Source organism: Anser cygnoides, chromosome 2, assembly GCF_040182565.1.
Source record: "Anser cygnoides isolate HZ-2024a breed goose chromosome 2, Taihu_goose_T2T_genome, whole genome shotgun sequence".
NCBI classification, from domain to species: domain Eukaryota; kingdom Metazoa; phylum Chordata; class Aves; order Anseriformes; family Anatidae; genus Anser; species Anser cygnoides.
This window is the reverse complement of record NC_089874.1, coordinates 146766080-146780727: the sequence shown is the minus strand read 5'-3', so window position 1 is coordinate 146780727 and position 14648 is coordinate 146766080. Positions and strand designations below refer to the sequence as shown.

The 14648-nt window shown below is 38.8% G+C and overlaps 1 protein-coding gene across 4 annotated transcripts in view; it reads left to right on the top strand.

Annotated features, from left to right (window-relative positions):
* The window catches only part of CSMD3 (CUB and Sushi multiple domains 3), a 712079-nt gene that overhangs the window by 491413 nt on the left and 206018 nt on the right, over positions 1 to 14648 (top strand). For all 4 annotated transcript variants that reach the window (XM_066990669.1, XM_066990670.1, XM_066990673.1 and 1 more), the window contains 3 exons: positions 3406 to 3597; positions 7166 to 7304; positions 10095 to 10282. In XM_066990669.1, coding sequence (XP_066846770.1) covers positions 3406 to 3597; positions 7166 to 7304; positions 10095 to 10282 — 519 coding nt within the window. The remainder of the gene's footprint in view (positions 1 to 3405; positions 3598 to 7165; positions 7305 to 10094; positions 10283 to 14648) is intronic.

Below are 14648 nucleotides of genomic sequence, written 5' to 3'. Positions count from 1 at the left end.
TCACGTTTGCTAGCCGCTAGTCGACTGGGACTTCCCCTGATAGCCAGGACTACCGATAAATGATGGAAAGCGGCTTGGCCAGCTCCTCCACCAGTTCGCTCAGTACCCTCGGGTGGATCCCATCCGGCCCCATCGACTTGCGTACATCCAAGTGCAGTAGCAGGTCACCAACCATTTCCTCGTGGATAGCGAGGGCCACATCCTGTTCCCCATCCCCTTCCACCAGCTCAGGGTACCAGGTATCCAGAGAACAACTGGTCTTGCCGCTAAAGACTGAGGCAAAGAAGGCATTGAGCACCTCACCCTTTTCCTCATCTTTTGTAACTAAGTTTCCCCCCACATCCAGTAAAGGATGGAGATTCTCCTTAGTCCTCCTTTTTGTGTTGATGTATTTGTAAAAACATTTTTTATCTTTAGCAGCAGTAGCCAGATTGAACTCCAGATGAGCTTTGGCCTTTCTAATTTTGTCCCTGCATAGCCTTGCAACATCCTGATAGTCCTCTTGAGTAGCCCGCCCTCTTTTCCAAAGATTATAAACCGTCCTTTTTCTCCTAAGCTCGAGCCACAACTCTCTGCTCAGCCAGGCCAGTCTAGTTCCGCGCCGGCTCGTCTTTGGGCACGTGGGGACAGACCGCTCCTGAGCCATTAAGATTTCCTTCTTGAAGAGTGCCCAGCCTTCCTGGACTCCTTTGCCCTTCAGAACCTCCTCCCAAGGGACTCTGCCAACCAGTGTCCTGAACAGCTCAAAGTCAGCCCTCCGGAAGTCCAAGACAGCAGTTTTACTGGTCCCCTTCCTGACTTCGCCAAGAATAGAGAACTCTACCATTTCGTGGTCACTCTGCCCAAGACAGCTCTTGACCACCACATCTCCCACCAGTCCGTCACTTTGTGAACAGAAGGTCTAGCGGGGCACCTCCCCTGGTAGGCTCTTTAACCAGCTGCGTCAGGAAGCTATCTTCCACGCCCTCCAGAAACCTCCTGGACTGCTTTCTCTGGGCTGTGTTGTGCTTCCAGGATATGTCTGGGAAGTTGAAGTCCCCCACGAGAACAAGCGCTGACGATTTTGTGGCTTCTGCCAGCTGCCTGTAAAACTCCTCATCCGTCTCCTCATCCTGGTTCGGTGGTCTATAACAGACCCCCACCAGGATGCTTGCCTTGTTGGCCTTCCCTCTGATCCTAACCCATAGAGACTCAACCTTATCATTCCCAGCCTCAAGTTCCACAACATCAAAACACTCTCTAATATAGAGAGCCACACCACCACCCCTTCTGTGCTGCCTGTCCCTTCTGAAGAGCCTATAGCCAGACATTGCAACACTCCAGTCACGAGAGTGGTCCCACCACGTTTCCGTGATGGCAACCAAGTCATAGCCTTCCCACTGTACGACGGCTTCCAGTTCCTCTTGTCTGTTACCCATGATGCATGCATTAGTGTAGATGCACTTCAGCTGGGCCATTTCCTTCTCCCCCGGCCTTGCCATTGTTCCCCCTGGCCCAGCTCCAACAAGCCTAATTTCAGCCCCATCCCCCTTCTTTTCTAGTTTAAAGCCCTCTCAACGAGCCCTGCCATCTCCTGGGCTAGGATCCGTTTTCCCCTTAGAGATAGGGACCCGTCTGCGGCCATCAGGCCGGGTGCCGAGTAAAGCGCCCCATGGTCAAAAAACCCAAAATTTCTGTGTTGGCACCAGCCTCTGAGCCATGTGTTAATCAGGTGGGCTTTCCATGTCCTCTTGGTACCCCTCCCTGCCACTGTAGGGATAGACGAAAACACCACCTGTACTCCCGCTCCATCCACTAACCGTCCCAGTCCCCTAAAGTCCCGTTTGATAGCCTTCAGGCTTCTCTCTTCAATATCATCACTGCCAGCCTGGACTATCAAAAGAGGGTAGTAGTCAGAGGGGCGAACCAGGTTGGGAAGCTTTCTGGCAACATCCCTGACCCTGGCCCCAGAGAGGCAGCAGACTTCCCTACGGGTAGGGTCAGGTTGACAAATAGGGCCCTCTGTCCCCCAGAGAAGGGAGTCACCTACCATGATCACCCTTCTGTCTTTCTTGGTGGAGGCAGTCTTGAGGCATGGAGTTGGCTTCCTCGCCCTAGGCATCCTCCTGGGTAGACTTTCTACCTCATCCTCACCCACCAGTCTCTCAAGCTCCAGGGCCTCAAATCTATTATGTAAGGGCACCTGGGAAGGTGGGGCCGGTAGGGGGAGGCGTTGCCTGCGAGGTCGAGCAGGGACCTGTCTCCATTCCTCCTTAACTCCTAGGTTCCCTCCCTCTGCCCGACAGCGACAGGGCAGGGGGTCCACCCCCATTTGGGGTGTCTCACCCCAGTACCTCTCCTACAGGCCCTGCAGGGAGTCACTCCACCAGTCTATCTCCCGCTCACACTCCCTGATAGCCCTCAACCTCTTCACCTCCTCCCTGAGTTCTGCCACCAGGCGGACCAGGTCATCCACCTGCTCGCACCTCACACACATGGTACCTCTGCCTCCCTCAGATGGCAGCAACAGGCTCAGACAGTCCCTGCACCCAGAGACCTGAACTGCCGCATTGTTGGGCAGGCGGTCAGTCTGGGTGGTTACAGACTTTCTAGAGAGAGCGCTCTGCCTGGTGTAGACCATTGCAGCCTAGCTAGCGGTTGACAGCCATTAAAGGTGTTGTTCTTATGGGGGGGGGGGGGGGGGGGGGGGGGGGGGGAACTCTGCCCTCTCCGCCCTCCCTGCTCGCCCTGCCTGGGCAAACTGCCGTATCAGGTATAAATATCTTTTCTCAGACTATGTCCATGTATACTTATGTGTAAGTGATTTCTTTAATAGTGTCGCAAAAGCCTAGCACAGTAGATATTTCATGTGCAAGGGTATAAATATAAAATGAATGAGATTCAGTTACAAATTTGCAACTAGGTGTTACACAGTACATAGATTTAAGAAGTAAAGTATTATGGAGAATTTAAGATGTATGTAAGCATAGCTTGTTTGGATGATCTGAGGGTCTTAGTCTACTTTCTGTTATTTATATTAAAAATTCCTCTTAGTTTGTAGTGCTGAGTGTCCAGGGTGCTACTAAGTCTTCTACTTTCCTTTTTACAAATTTCAGTGTTTCAAAGAATCTGTCCAAAAAAAAAAGATTAAATAAACATTAGACACCTTAAATAATTAATACATAGCAAAAAAATAGTTTTATAAAAGCTGCATACTGTTGTCCACATATGTTTGGATGATTTCTCAAATTTTTAGAAGTCAGTAGGAAAAATTTGAATTTGCAGAGCTACCTGATTAGAAAAATGTGATGTGACAAACATGGATTGAAAAGCTGACTATTTTATTTTATTTTATTTTATTTTATTTTAATTTAATTTAATTTTATTTTATTTTATTTATTTTTATTTTTTCCTCTTCTCTGATAGGCTCTGTAGCTACTGCCTGCCGTGATCCTGGTGTCCCTATGAATGGAACTAGAAATGGGGATGGAAGAGAACCTGGAGACACTGTGATTTTTCAGTGTGACCCTGGATATGAGTTGCAAGGAGATGAGAGAATAACCTGCATTCAGGTAGAAAATCGGTACTTCTGGCAGCCCAACCCACCAGTCTGTATAGGTATGCAGAAAACAATCAAAGAATGCTTTCCAAAATTTTGAAATTCTGGTGTAATTAATCTTACTGCTCTAGAAATTTTATTGGAGGAAACAAATGAATATTTGTTATTTATTCTGTGTAAAACTTTGACGGGAATTAACAGAATCTTTCCTCTTTAGTTGTTAGTGTGATAGTTGTTATCCTTTCCCTTTCAAGGCTGTATTATTTATAGTTTGATGATCTGTGAGAAAGAAAGCAAGAAAATCAGTGTCAATTACACTGTTAGCTTTGCCTTAAAAATTAAAGAATGGTGATAACTGTTGAGGATATGGTTAAAATTCACACGTCCATATGTAAGGGTACATCACCGAGAACTTTTATAGAGAAGGTAAAATTATGCAAGGGCTAAAGTAATATGCTACAGGAAATAATTAGAAGATGGTACATTACCATTACTGTGGCAGTCTTCATTAATTTACAAAGAAAAAATTACACCATTTATTTCTGGAAATACTGTCTCAGTCTCTAATACTATTCTGATTAACTTAGTTCATATTAAATGGATTTTGAAAGCATTTAACTTGGTTAGCTGAATCATGATGAAAAATAAGAAATTACAACAGTATATAAATAGATAGTAACCTTCCAATAACTTCTTCTGAGGCAAATCCTAATCACTATTATTGATCTCAGAAAAAATATATACTTCCAACTGATATGGGACAAGTAAACTTCAAGGACATACGTGCTTTTTTGAAGATCTGGCAGCAGTTATGTATATTTGAGGTGACATAAATATATTTAATATCTCTTTTTATCTCTTTTTAAATAAAATGAAAGCAACTAATAACAATATGTATTTAATTTCTTTTGTTAATATGTATTTTTATATATGTTTAATATCTTTATTAATGATTTGGATGAGGGAACTGAGTGCACCCTCAGTAAATTTGCAGATGACACCAAGTTGAAGGGAAGTGTCAATCTGCCAGAGGATAGGAAGGCCCTGAAAAGGGACCTGGACAGGCTGGATCAATGGGCCAATGGGATGAGGTTCAACATGGCTAAGTGCCAGGTCATGCACTCTGGCCACAACAAACTCATGCGATGCTACAGGCTTGGGTGAGTGTGGCTCGAAAACTGTGCAGAGGAAAAAGATCTTGGGGTGTTGGTTGATTCGCAGCTGAACATGAGCCAGCAGTATGCCCAGGTGACCAGGAAGACCAATGGCATCCCAGTTTGTATCAGAAATAGTGTAGCCAGCAGGACCAGGGACGTGATTGTTCCCCTGTACTCAGGTCTGGTGAAGCTGCCCTTGAGTACTGTGTCCAGTTTTGGGCCCCTCAGTACAAGAATGACATTAAGGCCCTGGAATGTGTCCAGAGAAGGGCTACGAACACAAGTCTGGTGAGGAGCGGCTGAGGGAACTGGGGTTGTTTAGTCTGGAGAAGAGGAGGCTCAGGGAAGACCTGTTGCTCTCTACAACTACCTGAAAGGAGACTGTGTCGAGGTGGAGAGCCATGGCTTCTTTTCCCAGGTAACTGGCGATAGGACAAGAGGGAATGGCGTCAAATTGCAGCAGGGGAGGTTCAGGTTGGAAATTAGGAAAAAATTCTTCTCAGAAAGAGTAGGTAAGCATTGGAACAGGTTGCCCAGAGAAGTGGTGGAGACATTGTCCCTGGGGGTGTTTAAGGAAAGAGTAGATGTGGTACTTAGATACATGATTTAGTGGGTAATATTGCTTGGTAGGTGGACAGTTGGACTAGATGATCTTGAAGGTCTTCTCCAACCTTAATGATTCTCTGATTTCAGTGGAAAAAGCTGGAACATTCTGGAATAGTACTTTGTTGCCTTCCATAAAGATTACATAGGTTTTAGATTAAAAATAATAATAATAATAAAAAAAAAGTACGTCCCATAACAACAGTGAATACCAAGATCATACAGACTGTCTGGTACAGTGCTGGCTTACCACTATGTCTACAGAGAGATTTGTGAAGAAAGGATGACATAATCTACATCTAGTTTTCATTGTGTAATACATTAAAAAATATATATTTTTTTTCTAGTAGATTGTCATTTGCTTTTCTTTCTGGATGGGTTATTATAGTATTCAGTATTTGTCTTGTGTCTAATACTATAAATGATAGGTGCCTTTTAAGCTTAGTATTAAGAGCTGGTCTCCTCAGTTAAAAACAAAGTTATTACACTTAACAAAAATGTTCTACACATCTAATTTAGAGAGTGATAGATTCTGAAACACATATGAATTTTATTCAGTCATACATAGAAAGAAAGTCTTCAAACAGCTTTAGAGTACATGGTAAACTGAAAGAGGCAACGTTGTCTAACGACAGTTTTCATTAGGTGATGTTGACTTTCTCATCTTACTATCTAATGAGTTTAAAAGCAAAACAAAATCTGAAACTGCTGCATCTGGGAAAATTCTACCCAGGAGATATGTTGAAGTTGAAGATTAATGCTTCACAGAATCACAGAATCATAGAATGGAAAGGTTGGAAGGGACCTCAAAGATCATCTAGTTTCAACCTTTCTGCCATAGGCAGGGGCGCCACCCACTAGATCAGGTTGCTCAAAGCCCTATCCCACCTGACCTTGGACACTTCCAGGGATGGGGCATCCACAATTTCTCTGGGCAACCTGTTCCAGTGCCTCACCACCCTCTGAGTGAAAAATTTCCTTCTAACCTCTAATCTAAATCTCTCCTCTTTTAGTTTAAAATCATTCCCCCTTGTCCAATCACTATCTACCTGAGTAAAGAGTCCTTCTCCATCGTTTTTATAAGAACCCTTTAAGTATTGATAGCCTAACTTCATAGGAGAGGGTCCAGAGGAGGACCACAAATATGATCAAGGGGCTGGAGTACCTCTCCTATGAAGAAAGGCTGAGTGAGCTGGGGCTGTTCAGCCTGCAGAAGAAAAGGCTCCGGGATCACCTCATTGTAACTTTTCAGTACTTAAAGGGGACTTACAAAAAAAGACGGAGAGTGACTCTTTGCTTAATCGGATAATGACAAGATGAGGGGGTTAATTTCATTATCATTGAATGTGCAAGTTGCAATTACTAGATTTTTTTTGTTGTTGATTTTTATATTTATTGAATTTCTATATTATCGGTCTTGATTTGAATTACTAATCCGTTCTGTATGGTGAAAATGCAGGTAGTTGCATTATCAGTGTAAGTAAATCATATTTCATAACCTTAAAATCTTCTTTTAGAATGCCTGTAGCAAGAAGTAGAAACTGAAAAGCTTATCCAGTCATGTTTTTTATGTCTGCACTTAGAACATGTCTGAAGTTCACAGTGTTTTCAGAAAAGCCTCTACGTAGTGTTACGGAAACAAAGTAAAGGACACCGAGTTCAAAACCAAGTGCTTTACTCAGTGTTATTAGTATTTGTCTAAGGAGAAATGTGAATTCAGCTTTTGTTTCTGTTAAAGCCCTTTAGATACTTCAGTTGTTTCTTGTTTAACTTTCAGGGGACATTAAATGTTGGTGAACAGATTGCTGATAGTTGCCTTTTTTCCTCTTACGTTCTTTCCTCAATTCCAATTTGTTTTTATTCACAGCTCCCTGTGGAGGAAACTTGACTGGCTCATCAGGTTTTATACTTTCACCGAACTTCCCTCATCCTTATCCCCACAGCAGAGACTGTGACTGGACTATCACTGTTAATAATGACTATGTTATATCATTAGCATTTATCAGGTAAAGTGCTACTTGCTCATAATTTTAAAAATCATGTCTGTAACTTTACTAGTGGCAGATGTTCAGAGCACTGTAGTATAACGTTGGGTATATTTAATTTAACTGTCAGCGTGATTAGTGATTGTTATCTATGTTAGCAGTCTTATCAAAGGTATTAAGGTATCCACTGCACACAGAGATGTAGCTTGGCAGCTCATTGCTCCTCTTCAGTTAAAGAACCCTCAGTTCCTCAGTTTACCCTGACTAATGTGGAAGGGGATAGTGATGAATTTACTGAGATTCTGTTCCTGAGAAGATGATGTGGAGTTACTCTGAATACTCCCCAGTCCGTCGGGAAAGTTTTCAATGATTAACACATTGCATTATGTATGAGACATTCATCTGATATTAAAGAAAAAATATCAAAAGTGGTGTTTAAATGTAGTTTTTTTATATTATGTATTTATCAGTGTAACCCCTATCATTTCATGAACAATAGGATATTTCACATTGTTCTGGTTATTAAATGGAAGAGCTTTAGCATTTCATAGAATCATAGAATCATAAAGGTTGGAAAAGACCTCCAAGATCATCTGGTCCAACCATCCCCCTACCACCAATATCAACCACTAAACCATGTCCATAAATAGAATCATAGACTCATAAAGGCTGGAAAAGACCTCCAAGATCAATTTCCCTTTATTACAATGCAACATTAAATTGAGCTAATCGAATTCAGAGGAACTTCTCATCTGTGCATTGTGTGTAACCCATAAAGTATGTGAATATGCATTATTACTGTGTGTGAGAAATATGCATCCCAATAGTGACATATGGTAATGTCACACAAAATTTGTATTTGTAATGTCCCATCAAATTTAAGCTCTACTTATGCTGAATGTTGTATAACACTGGCTTTATTGTTCTGATCAGTGATAATGTGATGACTCTTTAGTGATGTTGGTCATATAGCTGTTTATTTGCTGCTGTATTTGCTGCTATAGTATGTGCTTTGCTGATAAATATATTTGATATTTACTTTTATAATATTAGATGTCAACTATGTTGCACCATGGAAACCTTTTATTACATTATGTTTGACTAGTCTAGACAAAGTCATTTCATTTACAAAAGCATTTACAAAAGCATTCGGTGAGCTATGTTTCATGTTCAGGTAAATTATTCAGACATCAGAATGCAAACGAAATTATCCATTGTGAAGACAGTAATTTCTGATATAATTCAATATAATAAATTTAAAAATTGCATTTCACTATTGCACTGATGATACATTGACAAAATATGACAAAGTATTCCTTCCTAGAAAATTAATCGCTCAAAAATATGTATTTAATTAATAAGTTAACTATTTGCTTAGAGATTTCAGAATGCTTTAACTTGCTAAACATTTTTTATATTGGACTTCAGCACTTGTAAATATATATATATATTTATTTTACCTTTGTGAAATATCATGAGCTCAAAGTACCTAAGAAGGTACCTAAGTACCATTTGCTCTTTCTATTCTACATTTATTTATAGGAGACCCTAAGGTTTAGGATAAAAACAGTATTTTACAGTGCAACCCAGTATTGTATGTGAAGACTCTATATAGATCCCAGTTACTAACAGGTCATTCTTAAAATCTGGACAATTACTGTGATTCCTGACAGAAACTGACAAGTTCAGTCTTGGTCAGAGTAGATCATATACTTACTGAGACTTGCCTCACTAATGACATGCAGACTGTTCCAGAGTGAGGGAAAAACAAAACAACAACAACAGTAATTCCTATATGAGCAAAACTTTGGATTAAAAAAAAAAATATCTGTTTAGTATTGTTACATGTGACTCCTGAGTGGAACTTATTCCAGCTACCTCTTCTAAACTCAGACACCAACTACTGTACTTTAAAAATCAAAGCTATTGAATTTGGTATTTCTTTTGTAAGGAAATATTTTGGAAATAATCCAAAAGTTAGAAAAAGTATTTTCACTGAAGAGGCTGGATCAGGTCTTTAATTTCTACATTTATTTTATCAGGACCTGCTAGCAACTAGAGACAAAATATTTCTAGCGGTTATCTTCATTCTTTTACTACAAATCTTTTGCTTTACCTTCTTTCTGCACAGACAATCTTACAAGCAAATGTGGTTAACCCTCTGCCCTTGGTTAAAATTAAGTTCAAAACTGTCAAAATTAAGTGAATTAATTATATTAACTTAATTAACTAAATTAATTAAATTAAACAAACAACAACAACAACAACAAACTTAACTTCAAAAGAAAGGTTTCAATACTAGACATTTTCAGCTACACTGATGATGGGCAAAATATTTCTTACCATTTCTTAACAGGGTTAATGGAGGATCATCCCTTGGCTATATGAAAGTATTCAGTCTGACTGAACTGCTTACTATCTGGGCTGTGTACTATCTACTCTAATGCTGACTACATTACATTGTAAAACATTTCTGCCAAGGGTTCCTGTTATTTGTTGTTTTTTGATTTGTTCCTGATCCAAGTTGTTTATTTCTCTTAAGGTTCACAAATATTGTCAATAATCATTTTTTTTCTATTTTGAAATTTTACATTTTTTTTTCATGACTAGCAGAAAAACAATGGTTCAGAGAGACCAATATAGTGTTTCTGTTTTGTTTTTTTTTTTTTTTCCCAATTAAAACACAGCTAATAAGAACACTTATACAAACCATTATTCTGACAAGCTGATTAGAGAACATTAGAACATTAGAACATTAAAAAATGTTGTACAAAGCATATTTATCTAATATTTGTCTTTTTTCTTCTACAGTTTCAGTATAGAACCAAATTATGATTTTCTTTATATCTATGATGGGCCAGACAGTAATAGCCCACTAATTGGAAGCTTTCAAGACAGCAAGCTTCCAGAGAGGATAGAAAGCAGTTCAAATACCATGCATTTGGCTTTTCGGAGTGATGGGTCTGTTAGTTTCACTGGATTCCACCTGGAATACAAAGGTAAATAAAATCATTTTTGTTTCCTATTTAAAATGTTTGAAGTATAAGTGTAAAGTTTAATCTGCTTTAATTTTTCATAGATGTCTTCCTAGAAATATATTGGTTTTGTCTATAGCTATGATAATGTGTATATGTACACATATCTATATGTATATGTACATAAATTTATATATGTACTTATATTCATATATGTACATATCTATATGCACAACATATAACATAAACATACTAATTTAAGTCAGAACCTCTGATATATGATTTAATTTAGCTGATACCCGATAATGTTAAATGCATGATTCAAAAAAAAAAAAAAAAAAGACATTGGTTTAAATGTTTCAAAAATATTGATACAGTGAAAAAACTTTAGAGCTTTTTTTTTTTTTTTTTCCAGAATATAATTAGTTCTTATTTTTCCTTTATAGTAGGGCATATTGAAATATTTGAATTTATGATTTCTGTCAAATGAAATTGTGTCCTAGAAGCTAGAAGACCAATAGTGAAAATTTAAGCTAGACTTTTGTATGATAGATCTATCTACATATCTCAGACAGAAATCTCTGAGGTCATAACACAATAAACAGGAAAATACAGGCTTGTAAAAGTCATAATCAGTACAACCTTTCAAAATTCTCTGTGTGACTCAAGAAACAGAAATATTCATTATAAAGTGAATAGAAAAAATATCCAATAATCTGTAAAGACAACCCGAGGGAAAATACGGATATTGCTAGAACAGTGGCACTACAGACTAACCTCTTTTGACTGATTTTCTTTTTGATTTATTCTGAAAGAAACTAGTAAAGGTGAAGGTATACAAGGTGAAAATATGTTACTTTGGTGAATTTTTTTACTTTGGCAAACCCACAAAGTGTCCTTTTACTTTGCTAAATCCTTTGGATTCTATGTAGGTAAAGAAAATTGTCTTCACAATATGATCTGGTCCTAATACGTTAAAAGTAGCTCTTCAACATGTTGATGGTAAACCCAGGTGTATGCACTGTTCCACATCACTTTAAAATATTTCTTCTTGCTTCTCAATTAAATTGAAGAATGATAAATGATAAATGAAGATGGGAGTGATATCGAGTAGCTTAGGGATGCAGAACTTTTTAAGAACAAGCAACTCTATTGATTTTTCAAAACGACCAATCTTTTTTTCTGTTGTGCTGTTGAATACACTCTTGTCTCATGGAATTAAAAGGTTTCTGTCATACAACAATCAAAGCTGGGAAGATACTCACTAGGGACACAGTCTCTTCTCATTCTTGATCTAGGTTTAAACAAAGAAATGAATTGCTTTAGTTTGGAATAGAGGATGAATTCTATTTCTAACATTACTATTAGTCTGTGTCTGTGCCACAAAAATCACTTATTTATTTCTGTGCTTCTAAGACTCTCTACTCTCAAAGAAAATATGTAGATCTTCCCCTTTGTAAAGGGACTGGAAATCTAAGTAATATGAGGATGTAGATAATAGATTATACGTGTTTTTTTATTATTATTATTATTATTATTATTATTTTATTTTATTTTATTTTATTTTATTTTATTTTATTTATTTTTATCTGTATGCAAGTAAGGGATAGTTTGAGAGAGTAATCAACCTAATTCTAATTTTTCCTGTTTACCTGATATGTTGTCTTTCCTGCTTTTGTCAGAATATCTGGAGTATGCATTTCAACATCTGCCTTTGAAGACTGAGACATAAACCAAAGGAGCTATTTTAAAAGTGCCAATAAAAAAAACTTCAAGAATTAGTAAATTTGGACAGATCAAACTCTGATAAGCAGAGGGACACCTTGTTCAGTGAATTATTCAGTTTTAATTGGGACTGTCTGCTAAATTTGACCTTGCACTGCTTAATTTATTTTTAGGGGTATCATAAGAGAAATAACTGCCAAGTCTTAAAATTTGAGAGGGATCTAACTGTTATTACATATTAGATAACAAAGAACATTTGTAACATTTCATAATAATTATTTAAATTGTTCTTAGTGTCTTACATGTTTATTTCCAGTCTGTGTCTACATGTTTAAGAGTCTGGAATAGCTTAGTAAACATCCTCAGATTAAAAGCAAAAAATCAAGCAGCAATGAATGAATGTTTGAAAACGAAAACAAAAATTCAGACTATGGTTTGAATAGGACAGCTTTTACATTTAAAAAGAAAGGAAATATTTTCACCTACGTGATTCTGGTACTATCTGTTTTATTCTAATATTGCCATTAGTGGATTGTAAATATTAAAGCACTGTAAGCATGACATCTGCAATAGAAAAATGACATGCAGTTAACTTAGCCAAAAATAATAACTACATTCATAAGGAAAAAACTCTTAACAGAATGTTTTATGAACCCAGTGTCTTTTGAACTCCTAATGTGTGACTGGGCAGGCAATGTACTAAGCAGTTATTAATGGTGTGACATACAATAAATGAGGCAGAGGAAGGGAAAGAATTTATTTAAGGTGTACACTTAGAAGTTTTAAACTACTTTGAGTAAGAGCTGTTGTTTTGTGAAGGGTTAACATTTTCAAGAGCAGAGAATGATTGGATTATTGAGGAAAGTAACTACAGATAGTATTGTTGTAGGTGACTGACACAGACCAGTTGGCCAAGAAAAAAACACATTATATCTGGAAGAAACGTAGCCTTGGTAATCTTGGGGGATTTTAATTACTCCAATAGCTTCTGCAGGGCATCTCTTGACTGTGTTTGTTACAATTTCTTGATGCAGGTGACACCCTAGCTGACCAGAGCAAATTCTGAAATTCTGCTGGAATGGTTACTCACTTAACAGAGAAATGATCAGTGCTGTGATGGTCAAGGGCAGCCTTATAGTAAATTGAAAACAATAAGAAACCTTTAATTGTTGGACCAGATGATCTTGGAGGTCTTTTCCAACCTTAATGAGTATATGATTCTGTGAATATGGTGGTCCATTGCTCAGTGGGCTCTGGACTCAATGAATAGGAATGAGAAAAGTTTGTGGTACTTAATACCTTTTTACCTCAGGTATATTTTGTCCCCAGTCCTGCCTGAGCATACTAGCAGGGTTTGTTGGAGAGTAGCTTTATCCACAGTGGAGTAAGAAAGAGTTAGGAAGCACTTAAGTCAACCAGGTGTATGTAAATTAATTGGAAATGCTGTGGTTTCATCCGGCAGGGAGCTAGGCACCACAGAGCCATTCACTCACTTCTCCTCCCTGTTGATAAATACAGGTTAATATGTATATATGCACAAAACAAGTGATACACAATGCAAGTGCTCTACACCAGCCAAATGATGCTCAGATGCTCAGACAGTCCCTGATCAGTAGCTGCCCTCCTGGCCAGCCCTCCAAGTATTATTGGTCTACATGATGTCATATAGTATGGAATATCGATTTGGACTGTTTGAGTCAACTGTCCTGGTTCTGTCCCCTCCCAGCTTCTTTTGATCTTTTGCACCCCCAGCCTCCTCTCTGGCAGGTCAGTATGAGAAACTGAAGACAATGACTTCGTGTAAGCATCGCTCAGCAACAACTAAAACATCAGGGTGGAGGGATAGAGAGATATTGTCCAAGCAGCCAGGGATCAGGTTAGGAAAACCAAAGCCCTTTTAGAATTAAATTTGGCCATGGACATCAAGGGCAATAAGAAAGGGTTTTGTAGGTGCATTGGTGATAAAATGAAGACTGGGGAAATTGTGGGCCCTCTCCAGAAGGAAACGGGAGACATGATCACCTGGGACATGGAGAAGGCTGAGTTACATAATGACTATTTTGTTTCAGTCTTCACCGACAATAGCTCCAGACACATGGCTCAGGCCCCATAAGGCAAAGGGAGGGACTGGAAGAATAATGAACTTCCCCGTGTAGAAGCAGATCTGGGTCAAGACCATCTAAGGAACCTGAAGGTGCACACGTCCATGGGACCTTATAAGATACATCTGTGGGTCCTGATGTTAGTGTTCATGAAGACATAATCCACAAAGTGATTATATGAAGGTGTTTTATTAGGCACCGGAAGTTAGGGGCATGCCTGCCCAAAACTAACTCCATCCGATTTGTTCACTTAGTTCTCTTTTATCTCCTAAAATATTACATATGCATTAGGTTTCACAACTCATGTATGCATATTCATTTCCTAGCTCCGCCTAGCCTCGCTTCGTATGCTAATTATCTTATCAGTCCTTCTGCGCTTGCGTATTACTCTCTGGTGGTCGTCCGGGTGGTCGTCGGGATGAAGTAAGATGTCTTCATCAGAGTTAAACTTTTTAACCTTTTCTTCTTACACATGCTCTCTGAGCCCTCGATCTCAGTCCAAACTGCAAGGTTGGTTTGATCCAGCTCCCAGGGTCCAAGAGGCCCCAGTTATCTAGATGTCT